General features: G+C 38.2%; 1 protein-coding gene across 1 annotated transcript; it reads right to left on the bottom strand.

Moving 5' to 3' along the window:
• On the bottom strand, positions 1–25,479 carry LOC121870997 (alpha-methylacyl-CoA racemase-like). The gene is given in 8 exon segments (XM_042373017.1): positions 1–1,011; positions 5,976–6,186; positions 12,980–13,091; positions 13,615–13,746; positions 16,165–16,308; positions 20,458–20,593; positions 22,290–22,398; positions 25,329–25,479. Coding segments are annotated over 7 exon segments (1,152 nt in total). The 5' UTR covers position 22,398; positions 25,329–25,479; the 3' UTR covers positions 1–702.

Here is a 25,479-nt window from a genome sequence, read left to right as displayed (position 1 = left end):
CAGTTGCCCCCCTACCCTCTACTGCTACCACTCCCCTCCCCCAACTTTTACTCATCAGCCAGGAGCTATGGCAGTGTCTCTATATTATGTGGCTGGAACTTTACATTCCCACATTAGATTACCTCCAGAAAAAGCATCATGATTGTTTGTTTTTTGACTTGTTTTGGGATTACTTGTAAAAATATCTCTTCAGTACAGGGCCAGTGCTAGTCTTGCATTAATTAACTTTGTGTGATAAACTTGGATATGTTAGATAAACTTCAAGGTGGAGAAATCATTGTGAATTCAGGCTGTGATTAGGGAGTTAATGAACTGATAATTAGAACAGTAAAGAGGTCTGAGGATAAAAGAGGAGCTTCTGTTGCACCTAGCATGCCTTCTTACATTCATTAAGTACAATACCCTACAGAGTTTTGTGTATGTATTTAGTAAAGTTATACAATATAACTCAAAGAAATGTTCTCAGTAGATGTTTGGGTTGTGGGAGCGAGTTGGTGTGTGTGTGTGTGTGTGTGTGTGTGTGTGTGTGTGTGTGTGAGAGAGGGAAAGAGGGAGTTGCTGACAAGTACCGTAAATATTTTTTTTTAGCGAAACAAATTTATTTTTCAATGAGGTTAATTATTTACCGTACATATCTTAACAGACCAAATCCCCTATGTAAACCAAAAAACTACTGTAAAGTATTTACCTTTTGATCCAAAGTTACAAGCGAGCTTTTTCTTTACCGGTATCTGTTTTGGCAATTTTATGGAGAAGCAATTGATCAATTGCTTGCTGACTGTACCCTAATTCAGTTAGGACTTCTACTGTATGCTGACCAGCCCTAGGAAACTTTGTTTCTGCTGTAACTATGCCTGGTGTGCGAGAGAGCTTGGGAGCGGGAGCTGGCTCAAACCGTCCAGTTTTTATTGAAGATGGTACAAAGCTTCCACGTTCTGCATTGTGTGGATGAAGAGGTGCTTCATCTAGTGTAAGCACTGAAGTAACACAAGCATCCTTTCCATCAAATACCTGTGGAAAATTAAATGTACCTTTAAAATCACAGTTTGAACAGTTTACTGATAATCATAAATAGTATACAGTACTATAGTTAAAGATGAAAATGGTACAAAACAATATTATAATTTTTTTATAAATGTTAAGTTTTAAGATATAGAGCACTGATACTTTATTCTTATTTTAGAACTGAAGTCAAAATCGTACAACTTCAGATGGCCAGAAAGTCTACAGGTTGAAACCCCAGGCCCAAGGATCTTGACTTAAGCCACCAAGATCTAAAAGTAGTAGAATAAATTTAAAAAACCAAAATGGCCTTCACCTTCATACCAGGCTTCCGAAGGTTAGCCACTTAGTAAGAAGATACCCTAAAAGGAGACAAGGCTCAAGGATTTTGCTGCTGAGCAAACCACTTTGATCAATTAATTTATTTGCCAAGATTAGCTCTAAAGACTAAAACATACACTGGCAGAAGCAAGCTTCCAGCTCCAACTCACCTCAGCACCCTAAAGTGAGGAGGGAGACATGTCAGTTGCTTAATACAAACAATTATAAAACGAGTTCAGTTCAAGAAGTGGTCAAGGTCTATTTACAGTTACCTCCACATGAACGTACCATGGCCTGGGAGTGTGTGAAGGCACAGGTACGAGATGTGGCAACGCAGCGCTGTAGTCTTGGACATGAAACCAAGGATTACCCTGTTTGTCGGTTCCCATAGTTCAGTCCTATTCTCTTGATTGTGGCTATGCAACAATGCTGCATAACATACACAAATGAAGCATCCATGTGATAAGTTTTCTTCAGCAATGATGTTTGTCCATGCAAACAAGGTAATTTTACTATTTCATGCCCATTCATTCAACCATGATTATGGCACTGCACTTCCACATCTTGTATCTGGGCCCTCACACATTCCCAGGTTGTAGTACATTCATGTGGAGGCAACGGTGCAATTCAAACATGGCACAAAAGATCAAAGCGAAGATAGTGGTGTAGAATAATATGCTTAGGTGTTCCATTGATTGTGACTTACAACAACTGTAGGTTGATTTCCTAATCTTCCCCATAACTTTCTCAAAAAACATATCATGAGGAGGAATCAAAGTTAAAGCCTGGACCACTTTAAGTTTAATGGTGGAACTGTATGCAAAATCCTTGAGGACTGACCAGAGATTATTATACTCGTAGGTAAGATTATTCACCTTCAGAAACCTTAACAAGTTCCCCTGTGGAAATAGACATCCTATCAACATCTGTATCCACATTCAAATTAACCATGACAAGTTTAAGTTTCTTGTGATAAGATCAGGCCTATTCAGGGAAGGAAGAGAGATCCTTGGTACCAAGGTCTAAGATGGTAGAACATCTACAGTAGGGTTCCGTAAAACTCATATTTCCGACCGCAATTGGCTAGAAAATTTATATTTGATGCTGGCATGATAATATCCAAAATATGTGATGAGCTAAGTTAATAAAGTAAGATAAGGCTGTTTGAACACTTGACGCACCAAACTCCTAATACTCTGTATGATACTCTTTGTAAGACTTGGAAACATTGTACAATACTTGGCAGCCGACAACACACACACAGAAGTACATAAAATGTTTGTAACGATTACAGTAAGAATTCACAAATAGTTTTTCTGAGATTAGGAGTCAGTTTTAAGCAAACATGGTCATTGTCAGCCATATATTGATGAGCAAATTCATGGGGATGCACAGTTGTAGCTTCTGGACCTATAGGTTAATACAGTAAGTCCTCGCTTAACGCCAAGGTTTTGTTCCTGAAAATCGCGACGTTAACGGAATAAATTTTTCCCATAAATAGATAAAATACGGGAGTTACATTCCTGAGGCTCCCTCTGCCCCATGAAATACATTACATGCTGTCGTGTTGGGATGCAGGAAGACAACTTGAACAGTGTCATGTAAGTCGTCGCTATTGGGAGGAAGAGCTGGACCATTGTCAACAACAAGAAGAATTTTGAAGTCTAGGTTCTCCTTGGCACAGTATTCCTTCATTGCAGGGACGGCATACACGGTTAACCAATGGCTAAATATGGCGGCGGTTATCCATACCTTCTTATTTGCCTTGTAAATGACAGAAAGGTGATCCTTGGAGTAACCTTTCAGGGCCCGTAGGTTGGTAGAGTGAGAAATTAGCATAGGCTTCAGCTTGAAGTCGCCGGCAGCGTTTGCACCAAGCAGCAGCGTCAAACGGTCTTTTGCCGTTATAAAACCTGGCGCTCTTTTCTCTTCCTTTGAGATAAAGGTTCTATCTGGCATCCTCTTCCAAAAGAGACCAGTCTCATCCACATTAAAGACTTGCTTCGCTGAGTAGCCTCCTTCCTTTATAATGTTTTTTAATTCAGGCGGGAATATCTCGGCAGCAACCGTATCGGAACTAGCAGCTTCACCAGTCATCTTAATGTTAGGGAAGTTATAACGGTGCTTAAAACGTTGAAACCATCCTCGGCTAGCCATAAAGTTCTCTTTAAGTTGTCAAGCAAGGATTTTGCTTTATACTGGATAACCATAAGGCTCACAGGGGCATTGTGTTGATTCTGGTCCTCCATCCACACAGCCAGCATCTTTTCCATCTTTTCCATCACGGAACTTCGAGTATGACTTGTCTTTGTTGCACTCAGAGAACTACTACTTCCAGCGATTGCTTTAATATTGTCCATGTTGGTCCGGATAGTACGCACTGTTGTGGGGTTAGTCCAAGCGCACCAGCAATGTCCACCGCACCTTCCCCTTTTTCAAAATGGGTTAAAACCTCCATTTTCGTAGCAGGCTAATGGTCTTACATTGCTTCTTCACAACATTAGCATCAGTAGCACTTGATGGTTGTTTGAAAGCCATTTCGAATGGTTAGAGTACAGGATTACGAGCAAAAACACTTGAACACGTAAGAACACTGTGGAAGCCTAACAAAGACTGGCGTCGCTTAGGTACGCTGTGTGAAGTTCCGCGAGTGAGAGGTAACGCTCCAAGCTGATAGAGCATAGCGTGGCAAGCCAAGAGAGATTGCTGTGCCGTACAAAGTAGTCCGTGATGATGTAAAAACGAACTTATATGGAGTCGTTGGGCGTTAACCAAATTATTGGTATCTAAAGAGTAATGATGTTATAATGAAACAATGTTAAAGGGGCAACGTTAAACGAGGACTTACTGTACAGTATTCTGAAACACACTCACAAAACTGTAGAGGTACAGTATTGTTGAACTTTGGGGAAAACAAGGTGCATCAGGTAATAATGAAATGAGTAGATCTCGTAACGTTTTCAATGTTTGGGGAGCCTGGCTGGTGAGAACATAAAGTGGGGTAGAGTGGGAGGGCAGTGGAGTCATGTGACTAGGTCAGGTGGCAGTGCAGTGAAGTGTAGGCTAGGGGTAGGGTGGCCAGACGTCTGGCTTTTGAGCACTCTGTCCTCCGTCCGGCGCTACCTCGAGTGGGACGTTAGTTTGTCCTCCGTTTTGTTGTCTGACTAAAAAGAATTATGTAAATTACCTTAGTTTTACTGTACTTAAAACAACGGGAACTGAAGGCCATTATAACCGGTAACGTATTTTTATTATATGTAGTTGCCGTTGTTAACATTGCTCATGAGCCGCAGTGTACGACAGCACGAGTCAAGTTGTCAACACCGTCAACACGTCCGAGATGGTCAGTCTGCCCAAGGCCACAGTGGAGTGTGGTTGACTTTTTTGTTCTTGCTTCAATTTGGTTAGCATATGCTGTTTCAGCAGGAGTAAAAATGAATTTTCATTTCTTTCAGTTCTTTATTTATACTGCATGAATGCATGTATGTAATATATACCCTGTACAGTGCGTTAAAAAAAATAGAAAAATCACCACAAAACAGCATTCATCACATGGTGTTATTTGACAAATAAACAATTCTTCTAAGTATATTTTGTAGATTTTATACAACGTTTTATATATTTTCAACTCATCATTAAACATGCTTAATTTAGGTTAAAAAATAGGTGTCACAAAAAATGTCCTCCTTTTTGGAAAATTGAAAATGGCCACCCTAGCTGGGGGTCACCTGGGTCATCATCATCGTTGCCTGCGTCATCCCTAAAAAAGGTCAGGAGAGGCAGGCTGGGGTGGTGGGGAGTCATGTAGGGTGGGTGTAGGATTACGTGATGATCCAGGTGTGGGTGAGCAGAGTAAGGGAGAGCGTCGAGACAAAGGCTTAACGCTTGCGTTGAGGGGTGGTGGTGGGGGGTCAGAAGAAAGGTGAGGAGCTTCGGGCTGGTTGACACTTGTGATCATGTGGACGGAGAAAAGATGAACAAAGAGATAATGGTGTCCTCCTCTCCTCCTTTTCCTAGCCGGCCCATTCTCTCTATCTTCACTATTCCTCCTCCTAACGATAAGCCACAAGATGTTCCTCACTTTCCTCATCCCCTTTCACATTTTCTTCATTTTCACTACTAGTACTTCCCTAAATGTAATCCAGGTCTTTGTTACTATGACAAATCTCAAGTGGCTTCATTATTGATATCACTACCACTCTAATCTATATTAATACGGTATTTTCAATCTAGTCCTGGGTGACAGAGCGACGTGAATTTGACATGGTGATATGCGACTGAGGTCAGGTCAAGGTCGGGTCATGTAACTCACAAAGTGGTGCTGGCAGGCTAAGATGAGATGTGAGATGCGCATCTAAACGCAATAAAACAATACTCATTTGTTTCACATACAATTGAAGCCCAACGTGTATACTCGTCCATGACAAACACTGCCACTCATACACAGAATGAGTATACTCGTCCATGAGCAACAAAGGGTTAATAACAACTCACAGTTGGAGTTCAGTGTGCTGGGAAATCATGGGCCAATCACCAATACCCAGTTATGCTAAAATAAATTATACTATACAAACTTATCCTTAAACAGCATTTAATTACAGTACAGCACTACAGTACATAATAAAGTACAACTTTTACTTTTAATGCCTCACCTTGGTCCATTCATCTTGAGTCTTTTCTTTGAATCTATCTCCAATGATTTTTTTCATTGCATCAAAGTCATCAAAATGTCCCACTTCATCAATGCTAAGACCAAGGAGTGAGATAAACTGATGATAAAACTAGGGTTCAACAGCTCCCACAGCCATGTAGCGTCCATCACTTGTCTCATAAGTATCATAGAAATGGGCACCAGAATCTAGCCTGAAAGTACAAAAAAGTAATGAATAGTAATACCTGGTAATAACTATAAATGAGCCAATATTACCCTAAAGACACTTCTTGAAGAATGTGTTCCAGCTGAACAACATTAATGATTCTTTAAATAATGGGAAATGAGTAAATGAATATTATGCAACAATTTTGAGCATCAATCTACTGGAAAAGAGGTCTTAATTGTGATATTCAAATAAGGTGAAAAATTAATATGTGCTTTACTACCATAAAATGTATACCAGAGAAAGCACTATGGAAGCAGTGTATATTAAAGATTTGTGAGAAACATTATCAACCCCTTCAGTACAGAGAAGCCACTTTTAATATTTCATTTGGCTAAAGCGAGACGATTTTATTTAGCTCAGAGAGGACTCCATACACAAGAGGTTAAAACATATTACAAAAATACGGTTGCTGTGATCGCATTTTAAGAGATACGGTATTGGTCAGAATACATGTGAACCCTATAGTAAGTACCCTGGTGCTACTGGAGATCATACTTGATCAAGTAGTCTGGGCACTGTTACCTTATTTTGTGAGTAAGACTAGTAAGAGCCTTGGTGTCAAAATGCTTTATCCCAGATCCAACAATATGGGTAGAGACTGGAAAAAAACATAAAGAAGATTATGCAGAAATGAGGAGACTGTAACCTCATTTTAAAATCCAAAATAAAGGTCAAAGTCTGGATTCACATCCACTCTATGGCACTTATCTTGGTGCTAGAGGATTCCATTGGTCTGGCACTTATCTTGGTGCTAGAGGATTCCATTGGTCTGGCACTTATCTTGGTGCTAGAGGATTCCATTGGTCTGATGACCTGTTAGGGGCAGTGAAGATATAGTACAGTCTACTGTAGACTTAGCCTTTATATATGTACACAAGGAGGTGGTGTGGCCAGCACTGCACTTGACTGCCTTAATTTCTTTAACTGTAGAGTTAAGAACCCATTCACAGAAGGGCAGACACAGGATGCTCTGGGCAGAATTCAGTGACCCTAAGAACAAAAGGCGAGTGGGGTATTCACTCTGCTGCTGCACCCATAGTAGTGTAGAGGTGCTGTAAACCCAATACAGTATACTGTAGATCAGAATATATGACAGCGCGTAGGGCTGTTGTTTGTTCAGCGAGGGCACGCAAACTTAAATACTACAGAAGTCAAGTCGCTTATTGTGCCTTTTTCCACTTCAAATGCTCAGGTTGCCTCAGATTTTTCCTTGTATTTTTATGACAAAGATATCACGTATAAGAAATTACCTTAATGGTGTTTCTTTAATTTAGGAATTTTCAGTTAAATTTCAACCGAATTACATTGTATGTCATAAACCTCACTCTTTCATCGTTTTGTCCTGTAGGGGTGAACAACATTCTACGCTATATCAAGGACTCAAAGAAAAACTTTTGTCATCTTGATCCTGTAAATGTATCTAAGGTACCATTCGCTGATGAACATGCTGCAGACTTTATTTGTAGAATTATAAATAAATGTTTTGCAGAGGGTAATTTTGTGCGATCTAAAAAAAAAAAAAGCTTCATTGCTTCGACAAGAAACCTGGTCTTGTTACTGAAAATATGTCAAATTATCTTCCGGTCTCCAATCTCTCATTCTTATCAATGATCATAAAGCGTGCTGTGTTGGATCAATTACTTCCTCTGTTTGGGAGAAATGGAATGATCCCTCTGGTCCAGTCCACAATAGGAAACTGCCTTATGTAAAATTCATAAAGATTTGGTAATAAACACTTGCACAGGAAAGTCCTCCCATCTAGTCCTGCTGGAACTCTGCAGCTTTTGACACAGTGGATTATCATCTGTTGCTTCAGGATCTTTGGTCATTTGGTGTCCATGATGATGCACTCTCACTACTCGAGTCTTATTTGTCAAAGTGATCTCAATGCGTGATGGTTGGTGGAACCATTTCAGACCTGGTCCTTTTGCAGTTTAGAGTCCCACAGGAATCAGTTTTGGGACCATTTTTGTTTACAGTCTACACCAGTAGTCTTGCATCTGTGCTGTATGCTCATGGTGTTGCCTATGCCAATGATACACAGCTTTAAGTGAAAATAATACTGTAAATGATGAGGATATTGAGGAAATAATGAAATCCTTGATAGCTGATATGAAGATTTGGATGGCTCGGAGAAAACATAAGCTGAATGATGGCAAAACTGAGATTATCATCTGAGGAAATATAAGGGGAGATGGCACAGATGATTTTGGATCATTAAACTTTGGGAAAATATAACTCAGTCCTGTTGATTATGTTCATAAACTTGGAGTATACTTTGACTCAAAACTGAATTTTAAAGAGCATATAAATTCAGTAGTTAAGAGTTGCAACTTTCATATTCAAAATCTATATGAGGTGAAACAGTTTTTGGATAGACCGTGTCTTGTGACACTATCACATTCACTTATTTTGTCTCAGGTTGACTATTGTAGCTCTTTATGGGTCTGCCTACCTAATTACAGTATTACCCCGCTTAACACGGTTTTGCTTAGCGCGTTTTACCGTATACGCGGTACCTCGCCAGAGCCGAACTTTCACTTAACGCGGGTTTTTTCCACGTATACGCGGTGAGTGTCCGGCTCGAGAGCTATTTTTAGATTCGCCCAACCCCCCACCCTGCCTCACTGCCTGTTTTAGCTCATAAAATTCATACAAATTACCCGGCCAGAATATAATTTGCATTAGACATACAAATTTTAGATATAATGTTTACTCTGAGTAAATATGTTATTTTTTGTGCAAAATATATGACATTTGTATTCAAAATATTCCTGGTCTTACAAGGAATCCAGCAATGTCAATTATATTATCCTAACTTTAGTTTGAGTTATTATTTATTACTAAAAAGTTAAATATTCTGGTTTTCCCACACATCTGGTTGGGACGGTTGGTGGGGGGAGGGAGGGACCGACCAACCATCTGTTACCCTGTGAAGAATATTTTTTTTTTATTAACTTAAAATATTTGTTTTAGCTCATAAAATTCATACAAATTACCCGGTGAGAATATAATTTACATTGCTGGAATTCTTATAATTTGATGATCATTTTGAATATAAACATCATAGATTTTGCATTAGACATACAAATTTTAGATGTAATGTTTACTCTGAGTAAATATGTTATCTTTTGTGCAAAATATATGACATTTATATTCAAAATATTCCTGGTCTTACAAGGAATCCAGCAATGTCAATTGTATTATCCTAACTTTAGTTTGAGGTATTATTTATTAAAATTTAGTGGTTTTCCCCCAAAGATTTCTCAGAGAGGGAAGAGCCAGCAGTGTAGTGTGAGAAGAGGGGGAGGGAGTTGAGTCCATTATTTGAATGGACATTAACTTGGCGACTGTATTTCTCTATTTCTCTTAAGTATTAATTGTGTGCATGTATCATCATAAAATTAAGATGTTATTTTTACTAGAACATAGGTATTGTGTCGGAAAAAGTGGAGTTTGGGGATCGGGCCAGTTTCTATTGGAATTAATCCCATATGTTCTGTTGTTCACTTAGCGCGGTTTTCACTTAACACGGTACCCTGTGGGTTTTATTGACCGCGTTAAGCGGGGTACTACTGTATTTACTGAAGAAAGTTCAAACAGTGTTGAACAGGGTTGCCAGGCTTATTTTTTCTTTCCCACTATGGACTCCCACTACCCCATTCTTGATCAAATTAAATTGGCTTCCAATTAAAGCTAGGATAGAGTTCAAACTCTGTCTAATGACTTTTGAGACACTAATGTTTGGTGAACCTAAGTATTTGGCCAACTTACTAATTCCATTGACTACACATACTGAAATGATTTTGTGGAGTATAAATGATCCTTCACACCTTGAGGAACCTAGAGCAGTACGGGAATGTTATTTTGCTGCTTGACCCTTTTCCTATACTGTACAGTACAGCACCCAGATTGCATAATTGGTTGCTTCCATCCATGAAGCAGCTGACTTCTGTGGAGGTCTTTAAAAATCAATTTAAGACTTTTTTTTTTTTAAGCTAATGAACAAGGTACAGGGATGGAGAATTACAGGGTTAAGAAAGTATTAAAACTAAAGCGTATATGAATGATGGAAGTCAAACTGCCATTTTTGTGACCTTTTATTGTAGTAGAGAACAATATTTCTTTTCTTTGACTTTTTAGTGTTTTTAGTGTTTTGAGTGCTAATTTTTATGTACTACATGAAAATTCATTATCACAATACAGTACAGTGGTCCCTCGGTTAATGAACGCCTTGGTTAACAAAATTTTTTTTAACGAATTACCTTCCATAAGAATATTCAATTTGGTTAATGAATTCCTTACGAATTCCTCTCAACATGTTTTCGCTTGCTCACCAGCTGGAATATTAGTTCGCCAATACAGTAATCGGTTCTAGGGCTTAAATTTGTTCCCATTTGAGTAAATATCAAGAGGGTTGTACTATTCAATAATTTTCCAAGTTTTATATTAAAATTTTTAGCCATTTTAACAATTATTTAACATAATTGAAGTACAGGAAACTAGTTTTTAGTGCGCCAAACAGCCACTCAACTCACCAAACAGGCGTCAGTTTGTATCCCTGGTCAGTAGAGGTAACATCTTGCTTGAGACTCTCTTGAACATAAACTATTTTTAAATTTTTACAGTACAGGTTGTACCTCTCTAGTCCGGCAACCTCGGGACCTGACCGGTGCTGGACCATGGAAATTCACCCTTTTCCTGGATAGATAGTGACTTGTGCTTATGCTTGGAAGCACCAGCACCACTCTCTGCATCATGGTCTCTTTGAAGACATATTGAATGGTTAAATGTCATATAGTAGCTTCTCAAATTTTGCGAGTTTTTAATTCTTAACGTATTCTATTGGAACACAAAAAAATAATTAATAAAAATTTTGACGGCAGAAACTTGAATTTCGACGGGTTTGAACAGCCCGCCAATGTGCAGACGACGTGCATAATCGTGTAAACAGCGTCATTTCTCTTATGTACAAAAGATTCATTATTGTTTATTACTGAAAGTCTTTTTTATTGAATTAATGTTTATGTGTGCAAAATGAGCAATACAATTCATTAATAATACGTAGAATATTAAAACACACGAGGAAATGACATAGCATTGTTTTCGTTGATTACAAAACCAGTGACTGACTGGTTCTACATATAAAACTGAAGAAAATAAGACCTTGGCTGTAGCTGCAGTAAAATTAATATGGTTGTTTTAAGTAATCTTATTTAATGTTAATAAATGGAACAATAGAAGTAGCTAACGATAATGGTAAAGAAAAAAAGAGAGATCGCGTATGTAAGTGCGCATGCGCACACGTGAAAACATATCGTCATTACTTTACATAAGAATATGAAAGCAACACTTATTTACTGTTCATATATATTTTAATTAATGTTTCTGAATTTGTTTTTATTGAATTAATGTTTGTGTGTGCAAAATTAACAATACAATTTATTAATAATACGTGGAATATTAGAGATGAGACGGCTGCCGGCATTGTTTATGTTAAAGCTTACAAAACCAGTGACTGATTGGTTCTACATATAAAACTGAAGAAAATAAGACCCTGATTTTAGTTGTAGTAAAATTAATGTAAAAAAATTAATATGGTTGTTTGAAGTACCTGTAATGTTATTTAATGTTAATAAATGGAACACTATAAGTAGCTAACCATTAATGGTAAAAAAAAGTGAGACTGCGCGTATGTAAGTGCGCACATGTGAAAACATATCATTACTCTACATAAGAATATGAAAGCAACACTTATTTACTGCTCATATATATTGAAGGGTTAAATGTTGTACTCTGTATAGACAAGCAGAGAGAGAGAGAGAGCAGCCGAACTGCCGGACGTAAACAAACCTTAATTTCCCGCTTTTTTTTTTTTGAGGGGATTAGCCCACCTGGGCATAGGTCACTGACCCACATTGGGGCCTGAGGGGCAAAAATTTAATACTCCTGTAATAATAATAATAATTCAGATAAGTAAAAACGAAAAAAAAAAAGCTGCCTATCTACCTATTGGACAAACTAAAATCGTTCCGGACCACGGGAGTTTCTGGACCACAGAATGCCGGACTAGAGAGGTACAACCTGTACTGTACAATTATTGGTCATTCTGAAATTTATTTTGCATATTGACAATATATAGTGCAGTGCAGTGTTGATTTAAAGAAAATAATCTTGAATTACACCAAGTGAACTTAAAATTTTATGGGTGAAATGACGGCATGAAGCATGGGGTGATTTCTCTTCCACCCCCACTTCCTTCTCTTCTCCCTTCTCCTCCACCCCTACTTCTAATTTCCATCATCATCATCATCAACCAGGAGCCTTCTACATACACACCTCAAAGTAAGTGTACTTTACTGCATTTAATTAAATCCCATTGAAACAATGGTTTCGGTTAACGAACGACCTTCTGGAACGAATTGTGTTCGTTAACCGAGGGACCACTGTATAAGTAATTATGACACCTCTTCAGGTAGCTATGAAATAAAATAAAATAGAAAGTCATGAAATAACACAAGGCTATTGCCTCTGCTGGCTTAGGTGCTCACTAGTTCTGTGTGTGTGTGTTGGCCAGCTCTGAGTTATGATTTCAACTTCCCCTAGTTTTTCCTACTGTACTGTAATCTCTTTTGTTCTCTACTCCTTTTGCCTTTTAAGTTCTTCTCTTCTCATTAATTTACGTCACTTGAATAAATCTTTTTTTTTTACAAGTAAAGCAATTAATTTCTCACTACAATACAATGATCCCCCACATAAACGATATTCACACTCACCAATTCCTCCCACGAGGTTTACACCAAAGCGGCATATCACGAGATGAATACAGCCATGACCCTGTATATGCTGCACCGTCTACCATATTTGCATCAATGACTTGGCCTTGATCTGCAACATATAATACTTTAGAAGTAAACATAACTATGGTTTGACTAACATAGAAATGGCAAAACACAGAATCTACATTTCTCATTAATACCACACAAATTCACTCACGCACCTATGACTTTGAAACACATCAGCACATCTCATTTAGTAGCTTAACATCCCAACCTCTACGTCATTGAGTGCTGAAAAAGTTGCCTGGTGAAGAGAGCAAATAAATGAACAGAAAATGGGGTGTCAGATGAGAGGAAACCCTAGATTAAATGGGAGAAATGTGTTAGACAGGACTCGAGAAAGGCTGATTATGATAGTAACTGCAGAATAATTATAATGGACAGAGAGGGGTGGAGCAGGAAGACAAAACAACAAGAGCCCAGTACTGAAGAAGAACCTCACCTCCAAAAGGAGACAATGTGGAAATTGATGATGATAAAGTATAAATGTGTCATGAAGAATGGTCAAGTATGAAGATCCTGCATTTCTGATTACCTGTACTGTATGATTAATATGTAGCCTTGCCACTCACCAGATTTTGAACGTTCAAACAAGGCTAAAGTGATGCCTAGTGCACACATGAGACCTCCACCAGCAAAGTCTGCCAGCAAGTTGATAGGTGGAGTTGGTGGGCCTTCCTTACGTCCAAGCATTGATAGCAACCCTGAAAGTCAAGTTTATCATTGTAGGCATCATCATCATAAAATTTTTTATAATCAAAGCCAGTTAGTATGCATATTTTTTTTCTAACAACCTCGTGGTTACCGATAAAAAAAGAAAAGGGCCATGTTCTAGACTGAACATCAGTTCTCAAGAATTTTGTAAACTGGTTGGGGTCTGCTAAGTAATAAGAATTTCAAAAGCTAAATCCACTTTGTACATAAATTTCAAGTCTTTATAAAAGAGACTTGGAATGAGTTAAATTTTTTCACTCCCATTTATAATTCCTAACTGGCTGGAATCAATGGCAAACAAAAATACAGACTCTCCCTTACTCATTCATTCTTACTGCTGTAACTGGATCTTCTATTATTGTACTGTATTCCTCTTCATTAGTAAGGCTCCAAATACCTACCCTTCTGCAACAAGGCTCCAAACATCTACCCTTCTGCAACAAGGCTCCAAATATCTACTCTTCTGCAACAAGACTCCAAATATCTACCCTTCTGCAACAAGGCTCCAAATATCTACTCTTCTGCAACAAGACTCCAAATATCTACTCTTCTGCAACAAGACTCCAAATATCTACCCTTCTGCAACAAGGCTCCAAATATCTACTCTTCTGCAACAAGGCTCCAAATATCTACTCTTCTGCAATAATGCTCCAAATATCTCCTCTTTTGCAACAAGGCTCCAAATATCTACTCTTCTGCAAAAAGGCTCTAAATATCTACTATTCTGCAACAAGGTTCCAAATATTTACCTTTCTGCAACCATGCTCCAAGTATTTACAACAAGGCTCCCATTATCTTTCAGGTTTACCCTTGTCACTTCACACAACCTAGTACAGGGGGTCCTTGCTATATTTTTTTTTTACTTTTATCCTCTTCAACACTGATCGGCTCGTTAGCCGCTTGGGTGATCGGTCACTCCTCTGTTACGTTGTACCGGTACACATAATTTCACATACAGTATATGTAATTTGTTTCACATATACATTGTCTGCATCATTCACTGTTTTATACTAAGTCTGTGTGTATCCAAATATGACACATAATAGTGTTAAAAACATTTAATATAGTGTAAACCCCGATATAATGAACACTGTCTATAACAGATCTCAGGTTTAACAGACACTCTGACCTGTTTGGACTAGGTTTTGTATATTACTGCTCGCGTCTGCCATTCTTCTGTTTAATTACAGTCTGTCTCACCCTCTCTCTAACTCATTACAGTGGTCCCTCGGTTAACGAGTGCCTCAGTTAACGAGATTTCGGTTAACGAGTTACCTTCCATAAGATTCTTAACTTCGGTTAACGAGCAATCCCTCGATTAACGAGTTTCTTACGAGCCGACCTGAATATGTTTTCGCTTGCATTTGGCGGTCCACCAGCTGTAGTATTAGTCCGCCAATACAGTAATTGGTTCTAGGGCTTAAATTCCTTACCATTTTAGTAAATATCAAGAAGTTTATACTATTCAATAATTGTAAAAGTTTAATATTAAATTTTTTAGTCATTTTAACAATTATTGAACATAATTGAAGGTAAGGTCACTAGTTTCATGCGCGCCATCCAGCCTGCCAACACACCATACAGGCGTCAGTCTTTGTGTCTTTTCAGTGGAGGTAACATCTTGCTTGAGACTCTCTTCAACTAAATGCTTTTTTCTGTGTTTGCAAGCAAATTATTAGTTATTTTGAAATTTATTTTACATATTGACAATATATAATGCAGTGTTGATTTAAAGAAAATAATCTTGAATTACACCAAGAGAACTAAAATTTTATGGGTGAAATGGCGCCATGGGGTGACTTCTCTTCCACCCCAATGCCTTCTCTTCTCCCTTCTCCTCCACCCCCATTCTAATTCCCATCATCATCATCATCATCCAGGAGCTTTCTACATACACACCTCAAAGAAAGTGTACTTTTCTACCTTTTTTGTTGAATTTAGGCAATTTTCGGTGAGCTGGAACCAATTACCCAAAAACCCATTGAAACAATGGTTTCGGTTAACGAGTTTTTCGGTTAACGAGCAACCTTCTAGAACGGATTGTGCTCGTTAACCGAGGGACCACTGTACTTTTCAGCTTTCACTATGGTACTATTCATTCAATCTTATGCCAAACATGATAATTTTGTACACTACTGTATACAGTATATCTCATCTATCTCCCTCTTACTCCTTCTATCCTTAACCATTTCAGAACTAAATTTGATTTCACAGTTGTTCCCTACAGTTATCAATTCTCTACCAAAAACTGGAAGTGTTAATTTCAATATTTTCAGAACATTTAATTCTTCCCATAAAAAAGTTGCCAAGTTTTCAAACATATAATCTATCACAACTGTCTATCAAGTGTTTTGACCTAGTCTAAGGCAACACAAAAATTATAATAAGAAATACAATTATACACTTACCTGAAATTGCAACAAAATTAATGTCGTGTCCAGCCATGTCAGCATAGGGTCCAGACTGCCCAAAACCAGTTAGTCTGGCATAAATAAGTCTGGAATTGTCCTCCTTGAGTTCCTTTGGCCCCAAACCTATCTTTTCCATGACACCTGCAAAGAAGAAGTAAAGTTTAATGATGTCCTTAAACAAATTTCAGTATACAGAGATAAGTATTCTAAAAATAGCTTATCAACATACAGTAAACCCTTAGATTTTTTTAAAGAATCGGGGGCAAACCCAGTCCAAATATGATTCACAAACTGGATGGGATCTCCCCCTGAAGACTCATATTCTTTGAATCACAGAAGACTCCTAAACTCAAGCCTGCCCACTGCACAAGTAACCAGCCAATGCTCTGATCTCTACAGTTTTAAGACATGTTAATAATACAGCCTGTAGACAGAAGTTGAAATCCAATATACGAACTTTATTCTGTGCACCCCAAGGCCAAGGCAAAGATGTGTAGTGGTGATTATGGGAATCAGATTCAAAGATTTAATCCACACTATGCTTCAATAAATATTTTTACCTTTTCTGAGATGTTTCCTGCTAGAAACATATGCTGTACAGATTCAGCACCAGAAATCATTGCTAAAACCTTAAAAGTGTCACAGAACCACAAATAAAGATGCCTTTTCCAAATTGTGGCTGAACAGAGTAAACAAGGACAATATGTAGACAAAACAAACATGCACAAAGGACTAAGGCCTGTGGGGCACGGAGGTAAGGCACCAAAATGGCAGCCTCCCTATATCATGTGGGTCAACCATCACTTGAGGTAATTGGAGAATGAGATGGGTAATACCCTGAGCAATACTCGGCATCACACATTACTCACGTTAGAATAGATAATACAGGAGGTCCTTGATATCCAAGCTTAATAGGGACTAGAAAAAAGACTTGGATTGTGATTCCACAGATAAAGGGGAATTAATTCCCATAAGGATTAATAGGAGGAATAGGGTGTAATCGGGACCATCACATTGTTAATGACACTCAAAAGTTAAATTTGATATCTTTTAAAATTAATATACTGTACCTTAGAAATATATGTTAAACATTTGATTGATTGTGGTAATTACATCCCTGGCGATGCAACAGCTTAGGTCATATGTCGCCGATGTTAAAAATTTGATTACACATTATTTAAAAAAATTATTCAACTTTATAACGTAATTACGGTACTTAAAGTCGTTTGGGGTCAATGTGTTGATGCGATGCAGACTACGTAACCACGCGGCCGGCCAACTGCGCACTCGCACACTCATTTCAGTGAAAGTGACATGTTATTAAAATTAAATTAAAAATAAATAAATAAATATATAAATAAATAAGAAATCATATCCATGGAGGAGTCATGTGATTGCGTAGCCGAGTACGGGTAGCCACTTGACACTCAGTAGCACTCAAAGCAGGTGAGGTTGAACTGTGAGCTATGTTATTGTTCAACTCGTAATTTTGGGCAGTTAGTGTAAACAGAATTTTCTTCATTTTCTTTTATTCTCTTACATGCACACACAATCATTCATACAGAAGGTGCAAACAAAATAAAAATAAAATGAAATAATTATCATAAGGCCAACAACATAAAGATAATAAACATTTCTTACGTGGTGAGCAGTTAGCCCACAGAGCGGGAGATGTGGAGCGGCATGGGGGATTTCTCAGCTGTTTTCTGTCTTGTGTCCCATGAAATAATTGCCAAATGGCAATGGAGTATTTTTTCTTTTCTTTTATTTATTATTTATTTTTATTTATTCCTCACACTTACTGGTACAGTATACATGCTACACAGTTCATCTATGCAATCACCAAGCTGACTCAAGAGATGTGTGTGGCTACTGCCTGTATGCTGTGACATCACATAGGGGGGGAGGAAGAGTGTGGTTGGCCACAGTTACAGCTCACTCCCTCAATAAATGCATTCACTTCTCACACATACTGGGATGTACACACCACTTTGCTTTGCTTTGGAACTCATGACTACAAAAAATTTCACCAAAGGCAAAACAATGTAAAAAAAAAATCCTTGGAGCACTTTCAGAACAAGGCTTGTGGGGACGTGGACGACTGTTACAGTGCATGTGTGGCGCAGGCTAAAAGGATGAACTTTGAGAGAATGGGAGGCGTGCGGGAATTTCAAATGCTTATGCATTTGACTGACGGATTTCACCTATGGAATCTTCATAAGTTTGGGGAATTCTAATCATAGTTCTACAATAGTTTGGGCTCATAACTGCAGATCCACAAATAATGACTACGATACCTGTACAGTACAATGCTCGGATAATGAGGAGCCCCTGTACCAACGTAAATGTTCAAGATTCTAGTCCTTTTCTAAATTTAAAAAAATTTGTCTAATATCTGATGTAATGAACCTCAAGAATATTAAATTAATAATGTATTCCTGGGAGTCTTTCTAAGGTGTGTTACCCAGGAAAACGGCCTGCAGAGGAAGTAGACACTGTTGGAAGAAGGTTAATTTAGATTTGATGGAAAATAGGTTGTAACAATCTCACAGCCTATAATGAATATCCTAGTTTGTAGTCAGCCAATTGTCAGGTCCCCTAAAGAATAATGCATGTTTTGATACAAATTTTATAACAGGTGGTAATATCGACAATATGTACCTAGATTTTGCCAAGGCTTTTGACAGCATACCCCATGAAAAGCTGAGAATTAAACTGGAAGGGTATGCGATTCAGGGAAGTATTCTAGCGTAGATTGGACACTTTCTTCATGACAAGCTGGGTACCACAGGGCAGTGTACTGGGCTTGTTGTTGATTGTTTGTTTTGTATATGACATGCCAGAAACTATACATTCCTCCATACAAATGTTTGCAGACGATGCCAAGTTATTCAGGGAAATTAAGAATTAAACAGACTATGAAGAGCAACAGAAAGATCTCAGTCCACAGCTTCAAGATTGGTCAAAGGAATGGTTGTTAAGATTCAATTTCATGAAGTGTAAAAGGATGCACCTAGGATGTACCAACAGTGAGGAGGTGTATCACATGTCCCAACGGGATGAAGAAACTGCAGTAATAGAGACCGAATATGAAAAGGAACTGAAGTTCTCGGGCCATTGTGAGAAAAAGGTGAATCAAGCAATTAAACTAGTAGGTCTTATAAGAAGATCGTTCAAATATCTAGATAGTTCATCCCTCATAACAATCTTCAAGAGTGAGGTGCTTCCCCATCTGGAGTACTGTATTATCATCCCGTCTGGTCCCCAAGATATGCTAGAGATTGTCAGTTGATTGAAAATGTCCAAAGGAGGGCCACCAGACTGGTGCCTGCACGATGGCACTTCAGTTACCCAGAGAGATTAGAAAGCTTGCAACTGCTTAGCTTATACTATAGACGGGCGAGGGGTGACCTAACTGAAGTGTATAACATCTTGGAGGACACTGCTCTGTCTAGTGTCCATACCTGGAGATGGCAGATGCCTACCCCACGAGAGGTCAAAGTTCAAGGTTGAAGAAGCCTCAAGTCCAAAAAACTGTGAGGGCAAACATTTTCAGAGTGAGAATTGTGAACTCTTGGAACATTTTGCCCACCAAGTGTGGGCTCTTTCAAGACCAGACTTGACCACCACTGGAGTAGGTACAGATACATTCAGGAGCCAGCGTATGCCCAGTACTGTACTTGCCAACAGTGCATAACATAGACATGACCGACCGCCAAAGCGGCATCGAGCCGATCATGACGAAGAGGATAAAAGTAAATTGTAAAAGTTAACTAGTTCACTGACTGGGGCCTACAAGCTTAAATGTGGTTGTGGCAGGCATGAGACATGATGAACAAAACGGCACTGTCCTACTGACCCCATAGCTTGGCACCATACTTCGTTAATGGAAACTCGATAGCAACGTTATGCCTCGCCTGCAGTCTAATCTTCCCGAAACAAACATTCATATCGAGTTGCGTGAGGTGGGCCTAACACAAGTACTGTATATGACTGTATGGAGAAATGTTTAATCTCAACACAGTTGAAGATGTATGGGGATGACCTGGTAACTGGACATGGTTTTTATTACTGAATAGTGAAAACGGCTTCAGCAACAAAGGCTATTTTATCTCCTACAGAGATGGAAAAGAAGAAATGGTTAGAGCTGGAGAAATGTTTGAAGATGGACAAGAATATATTTTTAAGGAGAATCATTTGAAGTTGGTAAAGGATAAGGCTTAATGGGTGTCTGGAGTTAATATGTATACATTGTACAGTATTAACAAAATAATGTACTGAAAGATTTACCTCTTCTAAATGGTTCAATCAGCACATCAGAATTGGAACATAATTTCTTCACAATGTTTCTTCCTTCTGGCTTCTTCACATCCACAATGATCGAGCGTTTCCCACGACCTAAACTATCTATATCTGGTGCATTTGGCTGTAAAATTAAAAAAAAAATATCAACACAATCTCATAATGCAGTACTGTACAGTAAAAAAGTTATAAAAGAATTTGCTTTGGAAGCATTTCCTTGAAACACACTTTCACACTGCATATATTCCATCTAGGTTTAAGGGTCAAACCAGATCACATCACAAAATGAAGGATGTTAGCTATGCATACTGTATACAGTACTAGATACAAAAGACCCTAATTGTAAAATCTTATTGATTTTTCTTACTTTGCCATACAGTAACTAAGATAGCCTTCTTTTTTCTGGACAATAAACTCCCTTTCTTTTAGAAAATTTAAAATTTACAAATTTCATGTTGAAAAACTCTTGTGTTAAACATTCCCCGTTCTCTCCTTAATGTATTGTTTCACCTTTTCTTCCTATGATGTAGGCAGTTTTCCTCAACCCAATGTGCTTGCTACATTGCACATGAACACCTCTTTACTATCCTTTCTTCTTGCATCCTTCTCACACACCCATACCCTCTCAGGAAACCTCCCTCCACCTATTCCACCACTACTGTACAAAGTTTACATTCTCTACCATTCCAACACCCTACCCACTTCACTCTTTCTTACACCTTCCATTCTGGTAACCCCAGATACATCACTCAGGTAACTTATCTTTGTAGTTTACATTTTAGGGCATTCTCCTCCATTCCAAGTCCATGTGTCACTGTCAAGTTTTCTTTTATCCCTAAGTTGTAGTCTTACTTAACATACTACCAGTAAGTAAGATCTTTGTCTAAGTCCAACTAGCTTATTAATGTGATTCATTTCCTTATACAGTGTACCCTATACAGTAATTATCCAGAACTTCAGTTCATTGTTAACATAAACACAGATATTTTTCACATTTAATTTCGGTTACTGAAATGTCTTCATCACAGAATTACATGTGATATGATTCCTATCCTGCACTCAAGAGACTTTCCTGTAGTGCTTCACAGTCCAATAGGTTCTTAATTTCCCTGAATACAGTAATATCTCCGTTAGCCGGAATCCTTCAAACCCGGAACTCTCTGATATCCGTAAAATCGTTTCCAAAGCCGAAATTTTCTGGAAAATTCCGGCTTTGGGCACGATTTTCCGAGGGGCACTTTTTCCGGAAAATTCTGAGAAAATTTTCCTGGTACCCGGAAAATTACTGGGATGGGGGAGTTTTTTCCGGGTTTGAGATGTGAAAATGAGGCGCATTTTCTGGAAATTCAGAGAAAAGTTTTCCGTTACCCGGAAAATTCCGGGAATGGGGAATTTTTTTTCGGCTTTGAGAGAGTCGTCTCGTTACCCGGAAATCTCTCACTCCCGGAAGTGCTCTGCACCAATTGTTCCGCCTAACAGAGATATTACTTCTTAGTTTCATCTGCAAAAAGTAGTATGGAAGAACGAACAGCATACGGCATACCATTTATAAAACAAATGAACAACATCAGTTTAAGCACACTGCCTTGAGGAACACTGCTGTCACTGGTGCAAATTTATGGCATTAATTCCCCAAAATACATACATACACAATTATTTCTGAAGAACAGTCAGGTAATGAAAAGTTATCTAGTAATTTTACTTACATTACCCTGCAGTTAAGTTCATGACCCCCAGCTCATAAGTGGTGGCAATGATTAACTTAGTTGTATGAATGTACTGTACTTGCAGATGGGCCATAAATCATTATCGGTATTTACCTTATCTATTCTGATGACACTGGCACCAAAATCTGCCATGATCATTCCACAGAAAGGGGCAGGGGCTAACCCTGCCATCTCCACTACTCGTACTCCACGTAGTGCCATTCTGAAATAATGTGTTTGAAGAAATGTATGGAAAAATAACATCATATAAACACATATGTACTGTATAGTAAAAGCAAGTCGCAACACCTTCAATATAATTCTTGCAACAGCAACAAGCTTTCAACAGGCTAAAAATAGCTACAGGCGGTCACAGTCAAGGTCACTTTCCCTTTCTTGTCACTGGCAAATGGGGGTGGGAGGGGGGGGCGTGATGATAGCAGCTGATTTGATTTCAGATTTGCCCCCGAGGGGGATAGTTTATTGGGCACCCCCTTACATCCTGTGCAAGGTGAAGCGCAGAAGCGTTTACAGCGCCCAACAGGGAAGTATGAAAAGTTCATACTTGCCTTTGATAGCAGCTGTGTTTATTACTGGGGTATATTGTTCTTTTACGGTATGTTAGACTGGTTTATAATACATTTTTATTATTTTAATATACCGGTAATCTTCATTTTAATCCAGCTTCCCAAACATAAGTTTCAGTATAAAATAATTAGTGGTAGGACCTTGTGAGTGGTTTACCATGTTTCCATCACCACTCTTGACACGCTAAACCGCAATATTTAACTGACAAGTGACAAGAGAGGGAAAGTGACTTTGACTGTGATCGCCTGTGGCTAGTTTTAGCCGTCCTTGTGTTCGGAGCCGGTCAGTAATGCATATCTGTATATTTACTGATCATAATACTTATCTCCTATAAATAATTAATTTAAATTTTATTTTTTTACAAAGAATATTCAGTAAATGGATTCGGAGTTTGGTCCGTAATGATCACCATAAATGTCTGGTCAACTTCACCTACCAGGTATAATGGTAGCCTCCCTTTTTCGCGAAACAGTGTGTTTAATGTATTACAGTATACTGTATTATAAATAAATAAATAAACAAATAAATCGGCAAATCTATTTCAAGTAAATGGAAATATTTTACTTAAACCAACATTAGTTTCAGTTAAATAACTGGCGCTTAAGTGAGTCACTAGTGTACACCAGCCGGTAAAATTTGATGCCATTACTTGAAGTGAATTGGCATTATTTTAAATAACCAACCATAAATAAATGGAAAAAAGATCAGAGGTGAGAAACATCATATTGTATGTATGTTGTGTTGTCAAAGGAAGAGAAACAATTGAAACTCTGCAATTGTGTGTAAATGAGGCAGAAAGATAAATCAGCAACCTAAGACTTGGTCACAATTTTCGTGATGCCATATGGAAGTAGGGTCTACCATTAGACAATACTGTATAGTAATTCTATACTGTACCCTAATTTACTGATGCCATTGAGAGGTATAGTGCTTCTGAACAAAATACTGGTAACACATTTAGTTTGGTGTGGGAATTTGCAGCAAAAACTTTGAGAAGCATGTCTTTGATAGCTGTGTGCAGATAAAACTTTGAAAAAAACATTTTTGCAAGCCTGTACACACCACAAGAAAGTAAAAGACATCAGTTACTGATATGTTTGTACAATAATCAAACAGAATTCAGTGATACTGTGCCGGTACGTATTTGAGTCGTTAGGTTTAGTTTCGTCAGCAATTTGCGTGTTTTTACCCCACAATTTCCCTCTACTTCAAAACCTTGCCCACTTTGTGATCAAAATTGATTTTAAGGAAAAAAAAGTAAAAAAAATAAAATAAATTGTGATGAAAATGCTAGTCAGGTATTATTTTATAATTTTTATCTCCTTATATACAAATCAATATTGAGTTCCATGCATGGACACTAAGAAATACAGTATTTACCTAAGCTACTAATTTATATGGCTAATACACAGAAAATTGATGTAATTTACAATAATTTTGTGATAAATTCTGCATGGCAATCGAGGCATGATAATCTCAGCACATTACTATTACCTACATGTATATGGATTGCAGAGGAAGTTTCAGTATGGCAGCAATCTCAGCACGATACACAAGTTTTATATTTTTTAAGTTGTGGATATTTGTCCGGTTCTCGGTTAGGTAGTTTTTTTTTTTTTTAGAATAACACCAGCAGAACCTATTTGAACTTTACCTAACCAACCTAACCTAAAGTAACCCTGTAGGGTTTCGTGATGTTATGCTGTCTAGCACTCAGGATGGGATGGATGGAAAGTGAGAAGTTTGCTCAGAAGACACGTTCGGTGAGTAGCGTGTTTTAGGAGGTATCTGTGCAGGAGCTTTGTTAGAGGAGGTGTTGCTGTTCTCCAGGTTGAATGAGAGCTGGACAGCGAGGAGCTTGCTCGGAGGAGGTGTTGCGTGTTCAAGAACATAGGGTAGAATGCATCTCAAAGGAGAGACTGCGAGCTTATATACACAGCAGCTGGAAGTAAACCCGTGGGAACTCGCCGGTTGCTTGACTCCGTTGTTACGGCAAACGTCGCAGATGGCGACCCCCTGTGAGCAGCTCGCTGGTTGCTAGGATACTGTCGCATTGGAAAGCGGATACTCAATTGTAGGGGAGAGATCCACTACAACCTAACACTACCTAACTTACCAGAAAACCCATTTAAAACAAACCTAACGACACTGAATGTATTCTTATTAACATTTATGTATTTAATAGATTGCAATTAACGTTTTGACACAGTTTCGTCCAATTCTATTAACTCCTGATCTTAGTCTAAATAACTACCTAACCGACACCGGATAAATATTCACAGCTTATTTTGGTAATGTTGAAATAAACAACAACCACAGAATAACGTAAATTCTCTACATTCAATCAATATAACTTTTTTCTGTGATCAGTTTCTTATGTTACATTAGGTTAGGTTAGGTAAGGTCAGGAACACATTTTTTATCAGATTCTTTGGTTGCTGTAATCTGCAATTTTGCCATTATTTTTAATTATATTCATCTAGAGAAGTATAAAAGCACTCCAAACAATTTAACTGTTAAAGCAACTTTCACATTAGGTAAATACTTCTGATGAACGACACTAACGTTTAATTCCTTTTCCTTGGTTCTGGTGCACCTGGCGTGTTGTCATGTCTCCTCAGCCAAATTTCCCTGATGCACCCTCAAAAATTCCCTTTTAGTTACGGAATTTCCCTATTTGCTGTAGGTGCCCGTGATCCATGTACAGTATGCTGAT

Source organism: Homarus americanus, unplaced genomic scaffold, assembly GCF_018991925.1.
Source record: "Homarus americanus isolate GMGI-L3 unplaced genomic scaffold, GMGI_Hamer_2.0 scaffold52512, whole genome shotgun sequence".
NCBI classification, from domain to species: Eukaryota; Metazoa; Arthropoda; class Malacostraca; order Decapoda; family Nephropidae; genus Homarus; species Homarus americanus.
Note: the sequence above shows the minus strand (reverse complement) of the source record. Positions and strands in the feature narration are given on the sequence as shown.